The following is a 26856-nucleotide window of genomic DNA, read 5'->3' on the forward strand; positions in this document are numbered from 1 at the left end:
TGTAGTTGGCCATGATCCTGTGCGATGAGGTCCGGGAGCATAGGAAGGGCCACTGGCCTGTCCACTGATAGGTTCAGCAGTGTGGTGAACCAGTGCTGTCGGGGCCATGCTGGTGCTATGAGGATCACTGAAGCCCTGTCCTGCCGGATCTTGAGGAGGACCTTGTGTATGAGTGGGAAGGGCGGGAACGCATATAGCAGATGACTCGTCCATGGTAGGTGAAAGCCGTCCGATATGGAACCGTGGCTGTGGTTCTGAAAGGAGCAGAACAGCTGACACTTTCTGTTGCTCCATGTCGCAAACAGGTCAAGGTGGGGATAGCCCCACCTCTGGAAGATCGAAAGGGCAATGACCGCTCTGAGATATCACTCGTGAGTGTTGAACGAGAGACTGAGGTGGTCCGCTAGTTCGTTCTGTGCTCCTGGCAGATAGGAGGCCTGTTGCTGGATGCAGTGTATGATGCAGAAGTCCCACAGTAGGCGAGCTTCCTGGCACAGGAGAGAGGAACGAGCACCACCCTGTTTGTTTATATAGAACATCACTGTGGTGTTGTCCATCAGTACTGAGACACATTTGCCCTGAAGATGAGCCTGGAATGTCTGGCAAGCCAGGCAAATTGCTCTCAGCTCCCTGACGTTGATATGCAGCGATAGTTGTGGTTGTGACCACATGTCTTGAGTTCTGATACTGCCCAGGTGTGCTCCCCAGCCCGTCTGCAATGCGTCTGTGAGCAGCGATAGTGAGGGCTGTGGACCAGCTGAGTGTTAGCTGAATATACAAATTATATCCAGATTTTCTGTTTCTGTTTTTTTAAACTTGCTCCCCTCCCCATCCCTACCCCCACATATATTCGTTTTACCCCCAACCCTTTTAAGATATTAGGAAATTAGATATAAATACAGCCACCCCTCAAAAAAAATTTTTTTCTAGACTACTGGTAGTGCATCATAAAGGCTGAAAGGCCAAACATTCAAAATGCAGAAAGTTCCAAAAGTTATGTTCGTTACAGTTACATTAATTAGGCTACTTTATACATACCTGGAATTTGCTATTTTGCCCTCTCTCATTATATTTTGACATAAAATATTGCTGTTTGCTCCAGAAACATTAACTTTAAATTTTATGTTGGTAACAAACTTAGTTTAGGATTTTCTTCTTTTGCATGCCTGAACTTGTTACCTAGGGTTTTTCCCCCTCTCCCATTACATACTACAAACTTAAATGAAAGAAAATTTTACGAATGGAACTAAGATTACAAGTCCAAGCACTCAGAATATGCAACATATATACATGGACAGACACATAAATCTGTCTATGTGTGTAAAGGCATGCATATTGTTTATTTTACACAAATACACTAGCAAGGGTCGACAACCTTTCAGAAGTGGTGTGCCGAGCCTTCATTTATTCATTTTAATTTAAGGTTTCACGTGCCAGTAATACATTTTAACGTTTTTAGACGGTCTCTTTCTATAAGTCTATAATATATACCGGTAACTAAACTATTGTTGTATGTAAAGTAAATAAGGTTTTTAAAATGTTTAAGAACCTTCATTCAAAATTAAATCAAAATGCAGAGCCCCCCGGACTGGTGGCCAGGACCCGGGCAGTGTGAGTGCCACTGAAAATCAGCTCGCTTGCCGCCTTTGGCACGTGTGCCATAGGTTGTCTACCCCTGCAGTAGAGTGTATACACATACACACCTTAAAACAAACTTGTTGAATTACACAGATGCTCTCAAATATTATAAAGCAAAGACTAGATCATGAAACTTATAAACTTCATGCATATTTATCCTGTCCATGTGTTTTCCTGTTCTTTAAAACATGTATTAAGAGCATCTGTTCCATAAGTGTATATGAAAAAGCTCTCAGCATCCTCAGTACCTTTCTACCAAGTAAACAGGCAATTTTTAGCAAAACCTGTCAAGCCAAGAGTGAAGATATCAGGTCTGTGAGAGAAGGTGCTTTGTGAAAGGAGGTTTTAGAACTATACAATAGTCACAGTGTTTAAATAATTTCATATGCAGTTATTTAAATATTGAAGAGAAACACCTGGCATCAATGCAGCATTAGGAAATATTTTTTCCTGCTTCATTTTACTTTCATGCAGTAGCTCCTCTTTGGTCATCGGAAGTTCAAGTACATCTCGAATAATCTGTGCTCCCTCCAGTGCTTTTTTACCCATGACTAATGATTTCAAATCCCAGGTATACGCCTTTCCAAAGCGTTCACAGATTTCTTGAAAAACCACAGTATAAAGATGCTCAGTATCTGCAAAAAAGAGAAAGAAAAGGCATTTGTAATAGGCAAGGCCAGAATCAGTACCGAGCTCTTATGTCAAGAACACCCAAACTTTGCCTACTTGGACGGTCACACTGGCAATTTGTTAGGTGTCACAAGGGTATACCTAAATGGAACTCATCACAGCTGTCCTTATATTTAATACAGAAGTGAGCCAGACTGCTGAGTCCCACATAGTACACCAAGTATCAGGTATTCTTACTCGTCAAAAGCAACACTTCTATGTTATAGGAAAGTGCTGTGGGCCATGATAAAGAACTATATTGACCTGCAATTTCACTGTCTCTATCTCGCCTGGGCTACTACACCGTACATGTAAGAAGCAACCTACTAATTTCATCATGGGTGAACCCCAATGCAGACCGGTTATATCACAATACTGCTCCAGATCAGCACAAATTCAAGTGAGTTGGCACTGAAAGGTGTCCAGATTGATAGCTTGAGAAAGGAGAAAAACTGTTCACTTGGCACTATCAGCTGGTGCTCTCAGCAAGTTGAGGTGAAGATGAATTGACAAGATAATGCTTAAGATGTCACAGCTCTGTTTTTCCTTTGTTTCTGATATGTTGAGAATTTAAAAAATAAAATAAAATTGAGATCAAATAGAAAAAAAAAGAAACCTAAACCTTGATAAAATTGAAAATTAATTCCCATCCAGCTCAGCAATCTATGGAAAGCTAATCAGGGAATCAAAGAACAAAATTACAGAAGATTAAAACTCTCCTACACAGGTTCAAAATAAATAAGTTTTAAATTATCTATAGGTGAATATTCAACATTACAGGTAAAGATCCCCAAGTTAACCCTCCCCCTTTTTTTTTAACATATCACAGCTGTGAACTGCTGTTTTTCATTCTACAGAAATAGTTAATAGCATCCAGATTGCTGACTTAAAAATAGACAGTTCTGAATTGCTACTGTTTACAGACTGAACAGCATTTCATAGAAAACTCTGCACACACACTTTACAAAATACCTGATAATAATTGCATACAATTACTATTTCAATATGATAGTACCTAAGACCCCAAACAAGAATCAGGGCCCCTGATGTGCTAGGAACAGAACAAACAAGTAACAAATAAGATGGTCCCTACCCTCAGACACCAGTTCAGCAAGGTGTGTGTTTATTTAAAGCACCTAAGTAGTCCCACTGATTTCAATGAAACAACTCTCATACTTAAACAGTTAGGCTTAAGTACCTTGCTGAATTAGGGTCCCAAATTGCCTCCTTCTCTTCCTTTTGTCATTAAATTATTTGACAATAAGAATTTGCTTATGAAGATTATGATCTTTATTCCAAAGAGATTATGTCACTTCTTACACTCCACTTGAATTTATAAAACCTGGGCATTGGACAAATGGCTGAAATGGAAATTCTAAAAATCCCTAGTTTCTTATATCATGACTTCAGGTAAAATTATGAATTTATGAATTCTTAAGAAACAAAAAGGTTTTCAATCTGATATTTTCATTATTAAAGAATGAAGAACCCTCGCGGTCCTCCTGTGCCCATAGCTGCAATTTGGAAGGGTCTTACCCAGTTGTGGAAATTTTACACCCCTGGGCAAACCTGTAGGACTATAGCACAATTAATAAAGTAACTGAAATAACTCTGACTTAATCTTCAGTCAGAATCTGGGACAACATCTAATTAAAAATAAATAAAATAAAACTCTCAGTGTCTATAAGGTGTATATTTTTGTGTTAAAAAACCAATAGAGCCAACCGTGAGAGTGTGTGTGTGTCCATGTTTTTTTTAAATACAAAAACCATATGTGAACTTCCCCTTGGAACTCAGCAACATCAGCTAGCTATCCAACAGTAACAGTACTCTTAGCTTTGTTATCCATGCTGACATGGGAGTATCTCAAAAAAAGTACTGAACATACTACAGCCAGATTAGTTTTTGTTCCATTACAAACGGGGGGCGGGGGAGAAGTAAAATATTCTATATAAAAACTAAGGTGTAATTGTCAAAGGCATGAAGGGGGAGCTTAACTCCCATTGAAAGGCAAGAGGAGTTGCCTAGCTCCCCTTTATACCTTTGCTAAAATCCCCCGTGTTAATTGTGTCCTTCTAAATTTCATCCCATCTCATATTGTTTACATAGACGTAGTCAACATGACGTATTGCCCACCAACTTCATTTCACTGGGGATGAGTGATTTTATTCCCTAGCCACAAAGGCATTCCATAGTCATTTTTATAGTGATCCTTCTTGTGTAGAAAAAGGAAAGGCTACACCATTGTTGTTGCTTACATTGTGTAAAAGCCAGTCACAATAAATACAGATAATGTGACAAGAATTATAGAGTAGAGGTGTTGGATTGCTCTATTTGTGATCCAGCAGAAAAATATGCTGAAGCATACCCGGAAAGCCTGGAGGTGACCTGTATCACAGTACACTGTAAAACATGATTGTTTATAATCTGTTGAAATCACCAAAGAGAATCTGAATTAAAAGAACAGACCAAGCCAGGTTAGGGTTGTGTATTGTGCCCATCACTGTAGTATCTAAGCATCTCCTCTTTATCAACTGCCTGTGAGCCAGGAAGATACTTGAAGATGGCAAAATGTAACTTATTAATGAATAAAGCTTGGATCTAAGTTTTTTTGCCTGTTTTATTAATTTATTACAACACATTTTAACTTAAACTACAGTTTATCAAGAAGATAAGGTTAATAGGCATGCCAGCTTCCTTCAGCTATAGGAAAGGCTATGATTTAGTCATGGGTGTTTTTAGTAAAAATCATGGACAGGTCACGGGCAATACACAAAAATTCACGGCCTGTGAACCTGTCCATGACTTTTACCATACATACCCCTGACTAAATATTAAACGGTCACTGCTGTGGGGTGCAGGGACCGCTGCTGGGTGGGGGCACATCTGGAGGGGCCGCTGCTAGGGGGGAAATCGGGGGGTGCTGCGGGGGGGAGGGGTTGCTCCAGGGGGCTGCTGTTGGGGGGGAGGGGGGAAAGCAAAGAGAAGCCACAAGAGTGGTCATGCGTCCCTTCCCAGCAATATGTTTCGGTGGCCCAGGGCAGATGCCAGAGAGGTAAATCACTGTGGGGCAGGAGGCGGGACTGGGGTAGACAGGACTTCCTCTTCCCCTGCACGGCATCCAGGGCCAGGTCAGACCCACCCATCAGATTTCTCCCCCGGCTGCAGGAAGCTCTGCAAAGTCCCCCCCTACCTCTTCCTGCACTCATCACTCCTCAGCTGCAGGGGGAGGGATCCCTGTACAGGAAACTGCTCCCCCATCTGCCCAACCCCCATTCATCCAGACCCCCTCAGACCCAGACCCTCCCGCCAAGCCTACCCCCACAACTCACAACCCCCCTGCCGAGCCCCATGCTCCCTGCGCATGGACCACCCCAAGACACACCTGCACCCGGATCCCCTGCCCACCAAGCCGCAACCAGCTGCACCTGGATCTCCACGCCACTGAGCCCACTCCCCCAGCATCTGGACCCCCCCACTGAGTCCTCCACACCCAGATCCCCTGCCGATCTCTATACCCCCACACCCAACCCTCCCCTCCCCCCACTGAGCCCCAACCACCTTCACCTGGACCCCCTTGCAGAGTCCAATTATCATTGCACCCAGAACCCCCCAACAAGCCCCTGTGCATCCAGATCCCACATGCTGCCTGTACCCAGATTGCCCCACCCAAAGCCCTCTCAACCCACACCTGGATCTCCCCACACTAAGCCCCTCCACACTTGAATCCTGCCTTGCTGAGCCTGCCTGCCCTCACCTGGTGCAACTGGCACAGATGGTCAAGGCCCTAGTGTGTTTCTGGGGCAGGCCTGATCCTTGCGCTGTATCAGGATTGGGTGCAGCCTCACTGCTGAGTCAGTGTCCGGCGGGGGCGCTGCACAGTGATCTCCCACCTCTGCGCAGCCAGTGGCCTGTGCTCCCCAGTGCCATGCTGGAGCCTCCACATTTATTTGACAAATAAAATTTTCAGAATTTTAAAATATTGTGTGCAGATTTTTTTATTTTTTTGGTGCTGAATGTCCTCAGGAGTAATAACCAAGTAAGCATGCTACCCTCTAGTAAGTTGCTGCCTGTGATTTGAATTCGCAGCAGAGGGCACCAGACAGCATGGAGCTACTTTTTACATGCTAATTACGTAACGGGACAGGAAGAGAAGGGTTAGCTGGAAATGCTGGCCAGGGGAGTGGGGGTGGAGAAGGAGAGAAATAGCAGTCATCTCTCTCTTGTGCTTAAAAGTTACTGTAACCATCTTTTGGAACATAGATCATGCCTGCGATTTCTCTCCCTGCCCTGTTATCAATCACACACTTTCAACATTTCACCCATTTTACTATAACAAAGTCAGCAAGAAGGGTGGGGGAGTTGGACTAATCAGAAATCACATAGCAATCTTTACTTTTAGCTAGCCACAGTAGCACCTCAAATGGAAACCTTTATGCTAACTATCACTGCCTAAATGACCACTAACTCCTTCAAAAACATTTCTCTTTCTTTTAAAAAAACTAGGAAATTCACTGACAAAAAACTTGGGTTAAAGAAGAGTTAAGGCTGGCTGGTGGTATCCTATGCCTTTTACAACATCAAGTTCAGCAAAACTCAATCAATTGCTCTAACCCAATTCCTAATCTTGCTGTAAATTTCACTGTCAGTCAGCTGTCCTCACACAATACAGTGAACAACTAACAGCATTATTTCAAGAGGAGCCAAAAATTAAAAAAAAAAATACAGTAAAGAAACATTTATGAGTTGGAGAAAATTCCTTCTGAGTAAACTTTATTGTTGGGATTTATTTTTTTGTTATAAAAACTTCTTAATTCATTATAAAGCTTGTTTTATTAAGTACACAGAGCTTGTGATGAGTGCATTTCAAATCAGTGAATGAAATAAAGTATTAATAATTCTCAATTATATTTGTATCTAGTAATTGATCTCATTATTGAAGAATCGAGCTCCTTGCACATTTTAAAAGTATACATGCAGGCCTTTTCTCCTCTCTATCCCCATTGATGGGAAGCGTTTTTCTTTTTAGTTGGGGGAAAAGCTAGGTCAAAGATGTAGGCACATTATGTTCTAGTGAAGTGGGGCAGGGCAGAGAAGAGAGAGATTCAGGATAAATAAATTAAACAGGAATAAGTCACTAGGACCAAAGGGTATTCACAAAGAGTTCTGAAGGAATTCAAATATGAAATTGAAAAACTACTAACTGTGGTATGTAACCTATTGCTTAAATCAGCCTCTGAACCAGATGACTGGCAGATAGCTAATGTGATGTCGATTTTTAAAAAAGGCTCCAGCGGTAATCTTGGCAATTACAGGCCTGTAAGACTAACTTATGTACCATGCAAACTGGTTGAAACTACAGTAAAGAACAGAATTATCAGACACACAGATGAACACAATATGTTGGGGAAGAGTCAATACAGCTTTTGTAAAGTGAATTCATGCTTTACCAATCTATTAGAATTCTTTCATGGGGTAAACAGACATGTGGACAACGGTGAGCCAGTGGATATAGTGTACTTGGACTTTCAGAATTTTTTTGATAAGCTCCCTCACCAAAGGTTCTTAAGCAAAGTAAGCAGTCATGAGATAAGAGGGAGGGTCCTCTCATGGATCAGTAACTGGTTAAAAGATAGGAAACAAAGGGTAGGAATAAATTATCAGTTTTTAAAACAGAGAGAGGTAAGTAATGGTGTCCGCCAAGGATCTGTACTAGGACCTGTGCTGTTCAACATATCCATAAATGATCTGGAAAAATGGGTAAACAGTGAGGTGGCAAAATTTGCAGATAACACAAAATTACTCATGATAGGTAAGTCTAAATCTGACTGCAAAGAGTCACAAAAAGATCTCACAAATTTGGGAGACTGGGCAACAAATTAGCAGATGAAATTCACTGTTCATAAATACAAAGTAATGCAAAAAGCGAACAAAATGTTAGGAACCATTACAAAATGGATAGATAATACAGAAAATATGATAAAACCACTATATAAATCGATGATATGCGCATACCTTGAATCCTTGAATACTGCATGCAGTTCTGGTTGCCCCATCTCAAATATATATATGCACACACACGGAAAAGTACTGACAACAGCAACAACAATTAGGGGTATAGAACAGCTGCCATTGAGGAGAGATTAAAAAGACAGGGACTGTACAGCTCAGAAAAGAGACAACTGAGTGGTGTTATGATAGAGGTCTGTAAAATCATGAATGGTGTGAATAATGAAGTATTATTTACCCCTTTACATAAAACAAGAACCAGGGGTAACCCAATTAAATGAATAGGCAGCAGGTTTAGAACAAACTTAAGGAAGTACTTCTTCACAAAATGAACAGTCAACCTGTGGAACTCATTCTCAGGGGATGTTGTGAAGAACAAAAGCATAACTGGGTTCCAAAAAAAACCACCAGATACGTTCATGGAGGATATGTCCATCAATAGCTATTAGCGAAGATGGTCAGGTACACAATCCCATGCTCTAGGTGTCCTTAAACCTCTGACAACTGATACTAGACAGGAGGGGATGGATCACTCAATAAATTGCCCTGTTCTGTTTTACCTCCTCTGAAGTATCTGACACCAGCCACTGTCAGAAAACAGGATAGTATTCAAGATGGACTATTGGTCTGACCCAGTACAGTTATTCTGATGTTTTTAGGATGATCTCTTTTAGCACAGAGTTGTACAGTGTAGGACCTTCTATAAAGATAGTGAAATTTATGAGGAACAGAATTATGAAGCTGACAGTTCATTTGTTACAGAGGAATACAGCTGAGATCATCAATCACAATCATGGAGAGTAGCTTGAACTAATTCAAGGGAAGGCTTTGAACACTAAGCCAAATTTGATTTTGACTTGGCATTTACTGAGGAGCTGGTGTGGTGGGGAAATGGATAAGCAGCAGAAACGGACATCATCAGACGATTGGTAACATGCTTTACAAAGTTGTGTATGATTATCACTATTTTACAGATGAGGCAACAGACACAGTAAAAGAACACATCACCTATGCTATTCCAGTGCTAGGCCTCTCTTGAGCACTGGAAACTATATCTGATTTTGGGATGGATCTTTAATATCGTCAAATGGACATTAGGATTTAGTACAAGATCACCACATTGACTGCTGCCTATGACCCATATACGATCTGATATTTCCTAGATTGAAATTCTGCAAAACAGGCTTTCCTGTAGTATTTTGGCACATCTGCTTCTGGACTCATTTTTCTATTATAAACAATGGAAGTAGTAAAACTAAATTTCTGTACCAGAACCTGGAGTTTGCCCAATATACAGCCTTTGCAGTACCACATTCTAGGAATTGTGCACCACTTCTTGTGAATACCAGAGACATTGAAACTATTTAGGTGAGCTCCCCTTATCAGCCATGCCAAACAACAATGATCCAGGTGTGCGTGTGTGCTCCAAAACCCCTCAGGATTGTTCTGCCAGTCCAAAATCTAATCCGGATAGATGGATAACAAAGAAAAATGACTGTGGTTCTATGGAGACAACACACTTGGAAAGCTCCAGGCATTGCTAAGTAATAACTTCTCATTTCACTCATAACATTTTCTCTGAAAATTCCCCTTCTAGCATCTGCACCAGCCTTTTGGGGGAAAGCTCTTGTTTCTTTATCAGCAGTGCAACTCTACTCGAGTAGAAATGGCAGAAGTATTAGTGTAGACAGCACCAGTGTTTTTCCTGTTACATCTTCAAAACCTAAGAACAGTGCTAGAGGACACAGGAGTTTAAAAAACCACCAGTGAACTGCACAGACAGCAATGAAATCGTGTGAAAACCACTGAACATGCAGCAAAGGACTCTGCCAAGGAGCAGCAACCCTAGAAGAGGACAGAGGAGAGTTTAGTTAAGGAAAGTCAAAATGTTGCCCTTCCAAAAAGGGTATGTATTCAACTCCAATACTGAGAGAGTAGGGTTGAGTTAATCACACACCATGGCAGGCTTCCAAATCACCATATTATGGAAGCAAGTCACTGAAGCAGCCACAAGTGTTTTGCAGATAGAGTACTGTACATACACATTCCCCATTCTTTTCTGTCCTCTCTTTTCCTCTGTGTGGATATGTCATGTCTGTCCTAAAAGCAGATGCCACAGCGCCCAGAGGCATTCTGGCACTTGAACCTCCTACTTGGTCACAACATAACTGATTATAAATCCATTTAGACTTGGCCCTAACAGGACTGAATACTAATCAATTTATACAATCTATGAACAGAGATCGCTTTTCCCTTGGACTTCTTCCCAAATACTATGAACAATCCAGATGACTTTCTAAAGGAAACTCTAGGTATTAAACAACAGTGTTTTTCATATGCAGATTTTGAAGGCTGGCCTCAGGAGATATATCATGTTGATGAAGGAAGAAGAGCAAAAGGGTAACTGTCTGACTGATTTGCAATTCTGACACTACCTTGGGGGTAGAACTTGAACTGAGATTATACCATCAATACAAAAATGGATACAGAGGATGGAATATCATTTTGACATTATGAAAAAGACTGTAAATGCTGGATAGTCCATGTGCTACAGTAATCAGCACAATATAAGAATCTAAGAGAATAACAAAGTGTATGCTGTGCAAAGTATGGTCTGATTTCCACAACTGCAAGGGAGTTTAAGAAGCAAGTCCATTTCTCTACTGTATCAGTGTTAAGCAGTCGTTGCCAGCTCTCACAATTTTACAAATCTTGTGATCTTTTCAAATTTTTAAATAAAGCTCCTCCTGCTGGAATCAAGAGTTTGCATGAAAATTTCAGCTTTCACTAAAAAAAAAAGTTTCTAGTGCTCATGGTTGTGGAGAAATACCTGAAAACATGAAGACGTGCACCATAAAAGCTCAAAGACCAGAAAAATACATTTTATTATTTTTAAACTCTTGTGATTTTTGAACTCCTGGGGTAGGCAATGGTGCAGTCTCCCACTAGGCAACTTGCCTGTATTAGTTATTAGGGCATATAATAAAAACGCGAGATTGTTTTACCAAGAGGAGTCTATTAAAAAGCCATCTATATAGTTTTCATGCAGATATCAAGAGGTTTTCCCAGCATGAAAATTAGCAGAATTTCATTCATAAAAATTGACACTTCTGCAGGTGTCACATCAGAAATAACAGCCAAATTCACACAGTTTGACAAGGAAAAGCAGACAATCAGAATTGGGGGGCCTTTCTGAGTACAGAATGTGGTAGAGGCTGTTTGTCCAATTAAAAGAAAATGCAGATGTCAGTGCACCTGACTGAGGACAGGCAGTCCACCAGACATGGCTCTTGGCCGACACCTTGCAACCAGAGCAGCTTCTCAAGCTGCAGTCTCAGCAATCCAACAAAACAAACAAAAAGCATAGTAAAACCCCCAAGAAGCTACCAAACAACTACTAAGAGCTGTCATTACAAGACACTTGTAACTGTAAAGATAGGATGCAACACATCCAGAAGCATGGAAAAAATTGTGGAAAGGATGGTTCCACAACTCGCGAAGCAGGACAAAAGGGAAGAACAGTGGGTGTCTGAGTGTGGGCTTTTTATATCCTTTACTTGAAACGGACATTTAGAACCTTAGACAACTAACCTCCAATTCTGTGTGAGTTCTTATTTTTTCCACAGTTCATCCAATCCTTGACCGTGAAAGGAAACAGAGCACTAATGTAAAAGCATATGACAGGAGTAACGTGATGGCTGAGGAGAGAACAGGGTCAACTGTTTAGTAGTTGACTTTTGAATTGTTTACAGAGTAGCAAGAGAATAAGGGGGGACAACTGAAAGTGTAAAAATACATATTCTCAAAAAAGACTCCCATAGAGTATAACCATTAATGTGACATTATTCAGTCCTGCACCAGGATACCCCACCAACACTAACTGGACATTTCTCTTGTGAGACTAATGCTGCAATTTCCCAATATTGAATAGGCAAAGGAAAAAAAAAATAAACAATTGAGTGGGGTGGCTAAAGCTCCACTTTTCCTTCTATTCGAGAACAGGTGAGGTTTTAGGGCCTGTCTATACTGGCAACGTTAAAGCGCTGCCGCGGCTTGTGTAGTGGCAACACAGTTCCCAGCGCTGGTGCACTGTCTATACTGGCACGTTACAGCGCTGAAACTTGCAGCGCTCAGGGAGGTGTTTTTTCACACCCCTGAGGGAGAAAGTTGCAGCGCTGTAAAGTGCCAGTGTACACAAGCCTGTTGTGGGACACCACAGGAAGAGATGTAAGTGAATAGTTCCACAAAAGCAGTCAGTTGAGACCCAAATACTCTCTATAGGATGTGTTTTGTATTTTGAATTGTTGGGTTGATCAGTTTACAGGGTCTGTAACAATGAGCTTGCTTTGTAAAACTTATGCTTACCTTTTAATTTAAAAACTGAACCAAAATAATTAGCAGCCACTGAATGAGTCATACTACAGTAATAGTTGCTTTAAAATTAGAAGCTAGTTATACAGGTCTTACAGCAAAGTATTCAATAAATCACCTCACATGGCTGTTAAACTATAGCTTCTGAAAGCTAAAGGAAAAATAATGAATATGATTGCTGAGAATTAAAATTACTGATGCTAATTTAATTGAGTGATGATTTGCAAATTAATTTTTTTGATTAGCACTTAGCATAATTCACTAAAATTATCAATTATTCATCGTAATAGGGAACAGGTAAGAAGTCTGTTTTAGGTTACTCTTTTGCAAATCTAAAAGAGTACTCTAGACTCTTTTTTCTCACAATATTGCATTAACATAAATTTATGTCATCCAATGATATATGAGTATACTATACATCAGGGGTCGGCAACGTTCGGCACGCGGCTCACCAGGGTAAGCACCCTGGCGGGCCGGGCCAGTTTTATTTACCTGCTGACGCGGCAGGTTCGGCCGATCGCGGCCCCCAGTGACCGCGGTTCGCCGTCCCGGGCCAATGGGGGTGGCGAGAAGTGGCGCGGGCAAGCGAACGTTGCCGACCCCTGCTATACATTAATTACTGCAACAAGTCTAGAGAATCACTACTGTTGGCCACACAAAGTTCTATAGGACTTCTCATTCTTCCTGTGTGGCACACCCTGCTGGGAATTCAAATTACTGCTAAGATGCTCACTATGAAAATATGTTTCTAGTGTCCAAAATAATAAATGAACAGAACTAATCTCAAGGGACATTGAGATTTGCCTCTGAGGGCTTGCATCATTTGGAGAATTTTTCAGTGGAAGAAACAGCTCAAGCTGACTTTGTTTGTTTTACATGCAAAGAAATATTCTGTGTCCACAGGCCAAAAGAAGTCTGTTGACAAATATGAAGGGCCTTCTAATTTACATTTAAAGACACCTTATTTTCACCTCTATATTTTTTTTAAAGAAGAATATTTCTACAGCAGTCTAGTATGCACGCCTTAACCCTATCTATAATGTCACACATAGAAGTAACCCCCAAATACATAACACCAATCAAACACACATCATTCTGATACTGAGTTGTAAATATGCCACCAATCAGATAAACTCTATACCAAAAGGAAGGAGGAGCTATATTTTGCTTCCTGAAAAAAAAAAAAAGCTCTCTTTGGAAAGTCAAATGAGATAGGTGCCTATTTAGGGAAGCATGCAAGTATCCACTGGAGTCACACGGCTTAACTCTCCAACTAAAACAGGCAGTAAAAGAAACACCTTATTTTGAGAAGGTGAGGAGTGAGAATACTCCTAAGCACACCACATCGCTCTTCAAAAGAGAGTGCTTGATCAGGAAGTCACTGCATGCTGAAAGAGACAATGGATTGGATTTTCAAAAATGCTTAAGTGGTTTAGGAACATAATTCCCACTAAAAGTCAGTGACTTATGCTCCAAGTCACTTAGGCACTTTTGAAAATCCTGCCCGGAATGCCCATTACATTTTACATTTTTGGTTATATTTTAAAGGCTGCCTGACATCTAGTAGAAAATGAAACAGTCTCTTTTCCTTCACAGCACTGGATAAGTTCCAAACTTAACTGCACAGTACATCAGATAAACACCACTACAAGGAAGAATGGAGACCTGGAGGCTAATAAAGCTACTCTTTTGTTTCTCTTTCAGAAAAATGGTAGAACATTTGTTTGCTTAGTAAACATGCTGATAACCCATATTTCTATATGATGTTAATTATAAGACATCTAGCTTCTCACTTGGGTATGCATTTCATTTGATTCTCCAAGAGACAGACTATTTCATATTGGCTGACTGCCAATGTTCAAAAGGAGAAGTTTCAAAGCTACTGCAAGGAGATCCCATGATATTATTTATTTTAAATAGACTTATAGCAGGAACTCCTGGCCCAAGCCAAAGCACCGGAAGGAAGTCAGGCCTTTGGGATTTGCGTGGTGAGGATGATGGAGCAAGAAGAGAGTTGTGTTATACGAATTGTATCAGCCTTTCTTTGAAAAGCAAAAGTCAAACAATAAAATGTCCACACTGCAAAATGACCTTAACACCCTGGGGTCCTATTCTTTCCCCAGAGGGTAGCGGTAGTTACCACAAATTTCAATGGGAGGGAAAATTTTGTTTTAATGTGTTTTAAAATAAAGAATTAACTAGCCCATACATATTTTAAGTACCATGTGGGCAATCTCCTGGATAAACCTTATTGAATTAAGTATAATACCTTTGGGGCCCATTGTATTAAAATACAATTGTTTATTGTTATTGTGGGGTTGTACATAACTTCTCTAGAGGATGTGACTAATGCAACCCTTTGGAAATGTTAAGAACTTCAAAGGACTTTATGAAACAATGTGAATGTTTAAAATTAAATGGGTATCCCAGGAAGTCTCTAAGAGAATATAACCCCTCCAATTATGAAAGAACTCAGCCATTCGAAGCTTAGCCCAGGGGAGGGGACCCACTGTATGGCTGATTACCTATCTGCAGTCTATTCAAAGACCACAAACTGAATAAAGGATCCACTCACAAAATAATGTAAGCTTATTAGCCTGTGTGCAGGTTCTTTTTTGTTGTTTTTAATATGTTTTCTCTGTATTGCTTTTATCTTATGTATAAAATGTGCTTGCTTAGAAAGAGCTGTGTGGTAGATTAACTGTGGTAATTACACTATTAACGGTCTCTGAAGAAAAGGCAAAATAAGCCAATTTAGGCAGTCTGTCTTCTGCTCGGGATATCACAGTACAGCAGAACCCCATTTATCTGATCTAATTGGGACTGGGCTGGGGCCAGATCCAATAATCAAAAATCCATATAGAGAATGGGAAAGTGCCATGCTGCGGCGCCATCTAGTGGCCACAGGAGAAATCAGCCCCTTCTGCACCTCTGTGTGCTGGTTGTCCAGTTAATACGAAGAGCCAGATAATGGAGGGTCGGATAAACAGTATATGTAGAAAACTGCTCAGTGTGGAAATACCCTGGTCAGAAGTGTGAGAGACATGGGCTTCCAGCAAAGAGAGGCAACAGCTGGGGACCTAGAAGCCTAAAGTGAGTTCCCTTGCTGGAGCACAGAGGAAGAATATGTATGCATTTCCCCATTATAGTGATACCATGTTCTACATATTCATTAAGGAACAAATATTACTCCCTGCCCAGAGCCTGAGTAAGAGGGGTTATGTGCTTGGGAAGTTCATGGCGGTAGGCGGGAAGGAATTCTTCTCACCCTCAGGTAATGAAGCTGCTCCACAGCTGTTACTCAGCAGTCTCTATACCAATACCCTGTAAGATCTGGTACAGTCACATTTATTCTATAAAAAAAATTCCAAGTAAACTTCTACCCACGAAGCTCATCTTTATAAAACCATCTCCAGCGCACAAAGGAATCACATTTCCAATTCCAGCATACAGGGAGACAAATGAAACAACTGTGATGAGTTTACATTAAAAAAATGCTCCTTTGACTTCTATCAAATACAATCATCCCTGCACTCCATCCAAAATTGGCATACTAGTTCAAAGCCTGCAGAAGTCTGTGAAAATTTCTCTCACAATCTACTATTTTCAAAACTATGTAACCTAGCCATAAAGATACTATCCTAGATGAAAACTTATCCAACTTAACAAACAAGGAATCACTTGTTTCAAATACTGTTCAAATAAAAGGAATATACTTATCAAATAAAAAAATATTCAAAACCACCCTCATAGTAGAAGTCTGAAAAGAAGTTAAAGGGAGAATACTGGATTCATTTTTTCCATCTCCTAGATTTCTTTTTTTTTTTTTGGAACGGATAATTGTTTCTAGCCTCTATTAGCTGGAAAGTCTTCACAACACTACTTTAAACTAAAGCATTGTTTAAAAATACAAACACAGATATGAAAACTGATGCCTAGAGAGATTACATCAGCTGCGCAAAGGACTAGATACCTCATAACAGACAATCTCCCTTCATTCAGTTATACTGTGGGAGACAGAGTCAGGAAGCCCAGCCAGCAGAGGAGAACAGGGGTATAAGGTACCATGGTGGCATTTCTGAGTCCAAGTGTTTTTGTTCAAAACTCAAAATATTTAGGCTTTGGGACAAAGTATTTCAGTTTTTAACTGAGCTGGTGAAAATTCTTTGACTACCAAAAAAAAAATTGAGAAGAGGTTTCAAAATTGTCAACCAGCAATTTTTTAATTCCCACAGTATTTTTTTCTTTTTTATTTTCTATAGTTTTCTTGACCAAGTCTTCTAAATAGACAAGACAGACAGTAGAGCAGTAGTAGAGTTCCATTAGCTTCAATCAAGATTCAGTAGAATAATTCAGCTCAACTTGCCAATGTGGTACACCTAGGTTTTGCAAGAGGGACACAGGGGGGAGGAGAGATGTATCCTTTTAGTCCACCATTTACCACCGTACGCTAAAACTGCTAGAGAAAAGTACAAGAGCAGATCAGACATATTTTTCGAGTTCTACATCCAGTCAAAAAGGGTCATTGGCCTGGAGCAGCGAACCGCGGCCAGTGGAGTCGCGATCGGCGGAACCTGTGGACGGGGCAGGTAAACAAACCGGCCCGGCCCTCCAGGGGCTTTCCCTACACAAGCGGCGTCCCAAGTTTGGGAAACACTGGTTTAGGGTAAAAAGAGAAGAATTAAGAGATATGCAAGTTACTAAGGAAAGAGACGCTGGCAGTCAAAGGATTTTTTGTTCTGTACAAAGTATGTTTGGTCTCTACTAGGCCTGCACCAGAGGTAGCTGTCCCCTAGGCTGTCTATTTCCACTAATTAGGCTTCTCCATAGTGGCTTTTAAAGAGATGAGAAATTCTAGCACAAAATAGCAAATCTATCATATTCCATTAAGAAGCTGTTTTAGTGCTGTGAGTTCTTCCATGTGAATGACAAACCTAGCTGCTGACACAGTTTACAGGATTAAATTCGATGACACATTGCCCTCACAGAGAAAGTATATCTGACTCTTGTAAAATACCGTTGTGTAAGTCCCCCCCACCATGATATAAAGGATAATTTTAAACACCAATTTTGTTGCAAGCTCGTAGGAGATTTTTTTCTTTATTACAGTGACACTGTTCATGCTGCTATTGTTAAGGTGTGTCAGCACCCTTATAAGCCCTTATTATATTTTAAGAGCTTTATAACTCGGCCATAAAAAAAACAAAATTAAAAGCTACAAGAGAGCGTAAATGCAGTTCCTTCATTTAGAGAAGTGATTCCTTTTGCAAGCATCTTACCTTTCACTGAAAATTTAGCATCTGTCTATCGATAGACAGAATCAAACTCTCATTGACTTCAACGGGAATCAGAACAGGTCCTAGAGCGTGTATAGGGAGCAGTTAGATTGTCATTATAAACCAAACTCATCACAGTGTATCACAGTCACTAGAATGCAAACTGAAGTTTAATTAATAGACTACAATTGACTCAAAGGCTTCATTATGGTCACTGTGGGTTAATACATTTTTCAAACTTGGACCCCTTCCCCCATTAAATACAGTGTTATCTGATACGTGTATTATTTTTTAAAACTTATTTGTCTTATAATGGATTTACTCTCCTGAGCCTATGCTCCGGATGCAAGCTCTGAAAGTTCTGAAGTTGTATGCTGTTGGCTTTAGGCAGGGGCAGTATGGCTTGCAACTTAAGTTGAAAGTTGAACCCTAGTGGTTCTGGGGCCTCCGCCTGTCAGTTCCTCTATTTCTAGTTGACAGCATAGGAGATCTCAATGTGTGCTGCCCTCCTACTCCTATGATATTGTATCACACCTACTTATTCCACATTTCATGAACTCTTTGGGGAGGGGGAAAAAAGACATATTTTTTGCCTCAAATATTCTTTGACAAGTGCTTAACTCTTTTCCAAAATTTAAGGCAAGGGACGACAATATTTCAAAGATGAAAGTATGATGGACAATGCCAAAAGCAGCAGAGAAGTCAAGAAGGAAGAGGATAAAATTCAAGCCACAAGCTTTGACCAGGAAAAGGCCATTAGAGACCTTAGTGAGAGCAGTTTTGGTAGGGCTAGAGCAGAGGTTCTCAAACTGTGGGTTGGGACCCCAAAGTGGGTCACAACCTCATTTTAATGGAGTCATGAAGGCTGGTGTTAGACTTGCTGGGGCCCGGGACTGAAGCTGAAGCCCAAGCCCCACCGCCTGGGGCCAAAGCCAAAGCCTGAGGGCTTCAGCCCTGGGCGGGGAGGGCAGTAAGATTACATGCCCCCCCATGCAGGGCCGAAGCCCTTGGCAGCTTTGGCCCCTTCTCCCCTGCCTGGGGCGGCAGTGCTTGGGCAGGCTCAGGCTTCGGTCCCCCCTCCTGGGGTCATGTAGTAATTTTTGTTGTCAGAAGGGAGTCACGGTCCAATGACGTTTGAGACCCGCTGGGCTAGAGGAAGGTAAGCAAAGGCACAAAATTTCACTTAAGGACTATACCCTTTCCTAGTTAGAAGTTTCAAAACAAACTTATAAGTCGGAACACACAAGAAGAGCATTTAAAATGGAATCGAGTAGGGGAGGGAGAGAGAAAGGAGGCTAGGCCTGGAAAGAAATAGTAGAAGGAAAAGAATTAGAAAGGGTGATCATTTTTTTCCCCCCTTCAAACTGCCTTGAGATTTATCTGTGAATAAGGTTAGGGCATCAATGAAAAAATAAATTCCTCCCACGTGCTAATCATTAATATAAGGCAGGAGATACTCTGAAACTCATCATTTTAGCATGGAAATTAGTATTGTTCCTTGAACAGGTATCCATTTAAAGATGAGCCACAGAAGTTCGCTGAAAATTCAGAAAATAACTCAAAAACATAAGGTTTCAAAAGAAAAATAGTGAACAACTGCTTTAATACCCTCTGTCAGGTTAGAAAGGAAAAGAGAGAGAACAGAGAACGTGCAGCATGCTCATACTCACATGTCATATAATAAAGGAGTATGGGTAGGGAGGGAAAAGACTTCATTAAGATTTGCTAAAAAATGTGCTTTTACTGGACCATGCTCAGAAGCTTTTCTTTTTTCTACTCCCATTTCTTGTAACAGTTTCCCCTCTCACTCTCAAAATATAGACAATCAACTATTCCTTAGGTAGTGGTCAGCTGAAAGAAATTCACTCAGGGGTATCATTTCAGATTTTGGTGTGTTTGTCACCATGATTCCAGGGGCTACTTAGGCTTTTTTTCTTTCTTTTTTTTTTTTTTCCAAATAAGAAGTTAGAAATTAGCTGACAGGAGCGCTGTATCTAATTCCTACATAAAGAAAGAAATCTAAATAAATACTAGTTCAGCTCTAATACTAACGTTCTGACATCTTGTGTCAAGTCACTTAAGGGACAGTGTTAGGTTTAAAACTGTAATGTATATTCTTACTTTGTTACTAACTCTTGAATACAACAATTAAAATAACTGTAGAAAAATCTAGATTACTTTCTATCAATTAGGCTACTTACTTTTTGCAGTCCACCAAGCTTGGAATAAATCATTTAACTTTTGGAAACATCCTACTAGGGCGAGGCTCCAGGAGTTGATACTGCACCTGCCTGGGTTCTAGGGTGTTACCACACTACAAATAATAGACTAGAAAGTGACTTTAAACGGTAATGAAATTGACATTTTCAAGTCACTTTCACAATATTGCCAATCCCAAATGTTCAAAACTCATGAGTCAGGCTCACCAAAAAAATTATGAGATTATATAAAAATAGTAGATTTGGTGTTCTTTTTATTTGCCTTCTGCTTTTTGACCCTTTAGGGTGCACTGGGATCAAATTTTGAAGCTTTCTCCACAGCCACGAGGGCTAGAAACTTCATTTTTCTTTAAGAATGAAGGCTGAAATAATCACTTATCCACTTGACTCCAGGAACTGGGGCTTTAAGGAAAACAATAATTATCATGAGACTCATGACATTTTCTGTTTAAAAGCTAGTTATTTTCCCCAAAGAATCTTAAACACAACACTACAGTGATTTGAGTTGCAGTTCTGACATGAGAATATTTAACACCAAACACCAAGAAAATTTCACATTTTAAAGTTGAGAAAAAAAATGAGTCTTCTGAGATCTATCAAGGCCACTGCCGGCAGGAAAGGAAAATAAACAGGCACAGAAGCACTGGGCTGCTCTTCCTTTTGTAAAATTTGAAGGGTCAAATCTTCCAGTCCTTAACCAAATAAAACTTCTATTGCCGTCAGCCCCTCCCCACATACATATTAACATATGCTCAATAACTATACAATTCACACTTAAATATCTGAGCCCTCTTATCAAAGGCTACACATTTTATATGCATTGGCAGAGGGACTACATTTTCTGGCATATTCTGAACAGTGCTGAGGCACAGATGGTGCCCAGTGAATAATACAAATCACGACAATAATAATCAACTTTATGGACTCTGTGGATGTAATTTTTGTTCTTTGTATTGGAATCGGCCTGAATACCACTGAAACCCTAAGAATTTAAGGCATAAACACATCTGATATTCAGACGGCACTTTTTCATTCCTTCCTTTTCCCAAACTTGGAACAAAAAAATAACAAAACAAAATGGATTTCAGTTAAAACGTAAAATTTTACAACAGCTATTGCTCTACAACGCAGCCTCAGGCAGAACCTGCCACCCCTTGGGGGTTTAGTGATCTCCTCTCATCTTCTCTCTTTCTTCATCCTTCCTGATTTCTGTGCTGCTTTTCATGCTGTCAATCATGACATCTTTCCCAATTGTGTAGGACCCTTTGCTGGAGTCTCTGAGAACTGGCCTTCTTGGTTTTGCTTCCATCACATTCCTTGTTTTTGCTGCCAGCAAAGAGATAGGTTAGTGCAGTAGATAGGGACCTGGGTTCTACTTCTCCCATGGACTTCCTGTATGACCTCAGGCCAGTGCCTTAGGGAGAGAGTTTCAAAGGTTTTTAGACTCCCAAAGATTCAACTAGGCATCTAGTGGGGTTTATAAAGCACCTAATCTTCTAAGTGGTTTTGAAAATCTCACTGGGTGTGAAAATACCTTTGAAAATTTGGTCTTATGTATCTCGGTGCCTCAGTGCCCCATCTGTACAATGAGGATAACAGCCCTGCTCTATCTTACAGAGGGGCTGTGAGGAGACATAGGTTAGACACTGTGAGGCGCTCAGATACTATGGTGATGGGGCCACATAAGTACCACAGGTAAAGTGGGAACTTCTCTAAACCAGTGGTTCTCAACCAGGGGTACGTGTACTCCTGGGGGTACACAGAGGTCTTCCAGGGGGTACATATTTGCTTAGTTTTACCACAGGCTACATAAAAAGCACTAGCAAAGTCAGTACAAACTAAAATTTCATACAATGACTTGTTTACACTGCTCTATATACTATACTCTGAACTGTACGTACAATATTTATATTCCAATTGATTTATTTTACAATTATATGGTAAAAATGAGAAAGTACGCAATTTTTCAGTAATAGTGTGCTGTGACACTTTTATATTTTTATGTCTGATTTTGTAAGCAAGTAGTTTTTAAGTGTACTTGGGGGTACGCAAGACAAATCAGACTCCTGGGAAGGGGTACAATAGACTGGAAAGGTTAAAAGTCACTGCTCTATACAACTGCTATCCCTTCCCTTGGTTTTGGACACTTCATTGCGCCTACCCCCATCATATATCCCTCTTTTCTGAATGTAACCTTGACTATATTTCTTCTAAAAAAAACAGGAGTACTTGTGGCACCTTAGAGACTAACAAATTTATTAGAGCATAAGCTTTCGTGGGCTACAACCCACTGAAACCTATATTTCTTCTGAGTCCCCTGTGGTCTGTCTTCAACATTCCCCCCCACACACCCCAGGGATTCCTGTTTTACAGGCTCATCTAATGACTTCCAGATCCTTAATTTAATTGCCAACCCTTTGTAGGGTGGCCAGACAGCAAGTGTGAAAAATCGGGACAGGGGGTGGGGGGTAATAGGAGCCTATATAAGAAAAAGACCCAAAAATCGGGACTGTCCCTATGCAATCAGGACATCTGGTCACCCTAACCCTTTGTTATCTTGATCACCCAGCCTCTGTTTATAAACAAAATACCAGACTCCCAAGGGCACAAGCTGGGAGCAGCACTTCTCCTCTGCAGAACTCACATTCCACACCCAGGCCCTGCTGCAGTTAAGAGCTCTGCCTGGGGCTAGGATGTGCAACAGGAGCAGACCTTCTGGAAGAAACACACACGCCACCCAACCCCCGCCCTGCCTAAGTGGCATCCCTGAATTAACCTCTGTTCCACATTGCACTGGAAGTTAGCTGAGAATTTGATCATACGCAGATCCTATGCAACGGGTGAAGCTAAAAATTCTTTTTATTAGTAGGAGAGAACAATTTGAGGAGATGTTATTCTCTCTTCTTCTAAAAAGCAATACTGTTGAGACAGGTCATACTGTACCCAATGGTTAAAAGATAAACGTTTTTAGCTACCCCACTGCCTCTGAAGCATCTCAAATTTTATTTATTTTTTCTCCATACAAATTTTCAGTGACACTTTCTCAATTTCATCCTTGGGAACAACTGGCGTGGGATGTAAGGGGAAAAAGTCCATTCTAATTTTTAACTTTAAAAAAACCCCAGCCATAATAATCTGTAAAATCAATGACCTTACAGTATTATGTATAAGTTAAACATTTTAACAAATTAAATTTTACAATTTCATTAAGTGTCGCATAAAAACTAAAAATTATAGGAAGGAAAAAAGTAAATCTACTAGAACAATAGCGGCACTTCCCATTGTTCCTCATTCTTCCTCATTTCCTCACTCATGGAAAATTAAATAGTTTAAATGAAGAAAGGAAAAAAGGATAAATATAATAAATATATGATCTATGGCAATAATAACAATGTAAGTGGTGCAATGAGGCCATGATTAGATATTTTACAATACCTTAGTGAACCAAAATATTTTAATTTTCCTGAGATATGTTTGTCATAAAATGTTGTTTTTAATTTTTAAAGAGTTGAAATTTAGCATGCTGCGATCTGCTCTTTACTGCTGCCTCTCCCCTGAGCTCCAAGACCTAAAGCAAAGACTGTTCTGTTAGCCACAGGAAAAAAAATAATGCTGTAAATGATGATGCTCAGCATAAAAAGATCCACTATTTTTCTAATGTTGCTATTCCTTGTAACAATGGGCCTGTAGTGGAAAGTCAGTGATGCATCATCTTAGACAGTTGTCTATTTGTGCACACAGGGGTCTAATCTCTTGCCTTGAAGCATACCCATGATGTCAAATGTACATATTCCACAGCAAAACAATTCCAAAGTCAATTAAATATCATTTTACTTGCCATAATAAAAGATCTTTAGCACCACCTCAAACTATTTACATGTAGGAGATCGCTGACATATGATCAGACTGATGCTCCATGCTTAACACTGACTTCCTTCATTTCTATCTGTCTGATACACTATAGACATCTTTCCCCTAAACAAACTCTCTCTTTGGCTCCATTCTCTTCCAACTATTACTGAAGTCCTCTCTCCATTAGAAACACTCCTGAATCAGCACTACTACTTCTATACTCAACCCAAACCCTTCAAGAGACTTCTCTTAAAGATCAGTCAGCAATGGAACAAGAGTCAAGCAATACAAAATCATTAATGATCTGGAGGATGGCGTGGACTGCACCCTCAGCAGATGACACTAAACTGGGAGGAGTGGTAGATACGCTGGAGGGTAGGGATAGGATACAGAGGGACCTAGACAAATTAGAGGATTGGGCCAAAAGAAACCTGATGAGGTTCAACAAAGACAAGTGCAGAGTCCTGCACTTAGGATGAAAGAATCCCATGCACTGTTACAGACTAGGGACCGAATGGCTAGGAAGCAGTTCTGCAGAAAAGGACCTAGGGGTTACAGTGGACGAGAAGCTGGATATGAGTCAACAGTGTGCTCTTGTTGCCAAGAAGGCTAACGGCATTTTGGGCTGTATAAGTAGGGGCACTGCCACGATCGAGGGACGTGATTGTTCCCCTCTATTCGACATTGGTGAGGCCTCATCTGGAGTACTGTGTCCAGTTTTGGGCCCCACACTACAAGGAGGATGTGGAAAAATTGGAAAGAGTCCAGTGGAGGGCAACAAAAATGATTAGGGGGCTGGAGCATATGACTTATGAGGAGAGGCTGAGGGAACTGGGATTGTTTAGTCTGCAGAAGAGAAGAATGAGGGGGGATTTGATAGCTGCTTTCAACTGCCTGAAAGGGGGTTCCAAAGAGGATGGATCTAGACTGTTCTCAGTGGTACCTGATGACAGAATAAGGAGTAATGGTCTCAAGTTGCAGTGGGGGAGGTTTAGGTTGGATATTAGGAAAATCTTTTTCACTATGAGGGTGGTGAAGCACTGGAATGGGTTACCTAGGGAGATGGTGGAATCTCCTTCCTTAGAGGTTTTTAAGGTCAGGCTTGACAAAGCTCTGGCTGGGATAATTTAGTTGGGAATTGGTCCTGCTTCGACTAGGGGGTTGGACTAGATGACCTCCTGAGGTCCCTTCCAACCCTGATATTCTATGATTCTATGAAAATGAAAAGAGTTTATCTCAATGGGAGTTAGGTGCTAAATGGATTCATTCTTGTGCAACAAGTAACAAAGAAGGGAAATACAATTTCAAATAGAAAACATCCAGAAAGCATTGCCTAGCAGTAAGGGCAGCTGCAGAGCTGAGTACCTAGGGTAGCAGAAGGATTTGTCATTCACAGGTTTTAATCAGTGATCAGACATTCTGAAGTAAAAACCAACAGCTGTGTCATAACTATAAAGGGAAGGGTAACAGCTCTCCTGTGTACAGTACTATAAAATCCCTCCTGGCCAGAGACTCCAAAATCCTTTTACCTGTAAAAGGTTAAGAAGCTCAGGTAACCTGGCTGACACCTGACCCAAAGGACCAATAAGGGGACAAGATACTTTCAAATCTTTTTGGGGGGGGGGAAGGCTTTTGTTTGTGCTCTTTGTTTTGGGTGTTGTTCGCTCTTGGGACTGAGAGGGACCAGACATCAATCCAGGTTCTCCACATCTTTCTAAACAAGTCTCTCCTATTTCAAACTTGTAAGTAAACAGCCAGGCAAGGCGTGTTAGTTTTACTTTGTTTTCTCAACTTGTAAATGTACCTTTTACTAGAGTGTTTATCTCTGTTTGCTGTACTTTGAACCTGAGGCGTGGGGGGGGGGTCCTCTGAGCTCTTTAAGTTTGATTACCCTGTAAAGTTATTTCCATCCTGATTTTACAGAGATGATTTTTACCTTTTTCTTTAATTAAAAGCCTTCTTTTTAAGAACCTGATTGATTTTTCCTTGTTTTCTTGTGCTGGGTCACACCCCTCTGCAGTTGACTGAAACTGGGATGCACTCAGCTCAGGCTGCTGCTGAGGTAACAGAGACTTTCTAACTAGCTATTCCCGAGGAGGTAAAAAGAAAAAAAACAATTCAGCTTGTAAATTCCTTTTACCAGTTGTTTGCTCATTGATTGAACCCTTCTCTTAACAAAGCCCCTTGTTAAAAAAGACTTAACACCTCTGCCTTCAGGCAAGGAGAGATAAGATATGCATCTACCTTCAGCTCTGCTTTCCAAGCAGCTAGAAGGAAAAAAAATCTTACTGGCTTTTGGGTTTAAAATGATCCCACTGCTGCCACCATGTCAAGGCTGCTTCCCCACTTTGAACTTTAGGGTACAAATGTGGGGGCCTGCATGAAAACTTCTAAGCTTAACTACCAGCTTAGATCTGGCCCGCTGCCACCATCCCAAAGCTGATTCCCTTCCCTGGGTAGCCTTGAGAGACCTTCACCAATTCCCTGGTGAATACAGTTCCAAACCCCTTGGATCTAAAAACAAGGAGAAATTAACCATCCCCCCTCCTTCCTTCCACCAACTCCTGGTGAATACAGTTCCAACCCCCTTGGATCTTAAAACAAGGAGAAATTAACCATCCCCCCTTCTTCCTCCCACCAACTCCTGGTGAATACAGATCCAACCCCCTTGGATCTAAAAACAAGGAAAAATCAATCAGGTTCTTAAAAAGAAGGCTTTTAATTAAAGAAAAAGGTAAAAATCGTCTCTGTAAAATCAGGATGGAAATAACTTTACAGGGTAATCAAACTTAAAGAGCTCAGAGGACACCCCCCCCCCCCCC

At 40.7% G+C, this 26856-nt stretch overlaps 1 protein-coding gene across 1 annotated transcript in view; it reads right to left on the bottom strand.

Annotated features, from left to right (window-relative positions):
• The window catches only part of LOC112103932 (pseudouridine-5'-phosphatase), a 146728-nt gene that overhangs the window by 96144 nt on the left and 23728 nt on the right, over positions 1 to 26856 (bottom strand). The window contains exon 2 of the mRNA XM_024195922.3: positions 2055 to 2273. Coding sequence (XP_024051690.1) covers positions 2055 to 2273 — 219 coding nt within the window. The remainder of the gene's footprint in view (positions 1 to 2054; positions 2274 to 26856) is intronic.

The sequence above is a fragment of the Terrapene carolina genome, unplaced genomic scaffold (assembly GCF_002925995.2).
Source record: "Terrapene carolina triunguis isolate 2854851 unplaced genomic scaffold, T_m_triunguis-2.0 Scaffold23, whole genome shotgun sequence".
NCBI lineage: Eukaryota > Metazoa > Chordata > Testudines > Emydidae > Terrapene > Terrapene triunguis.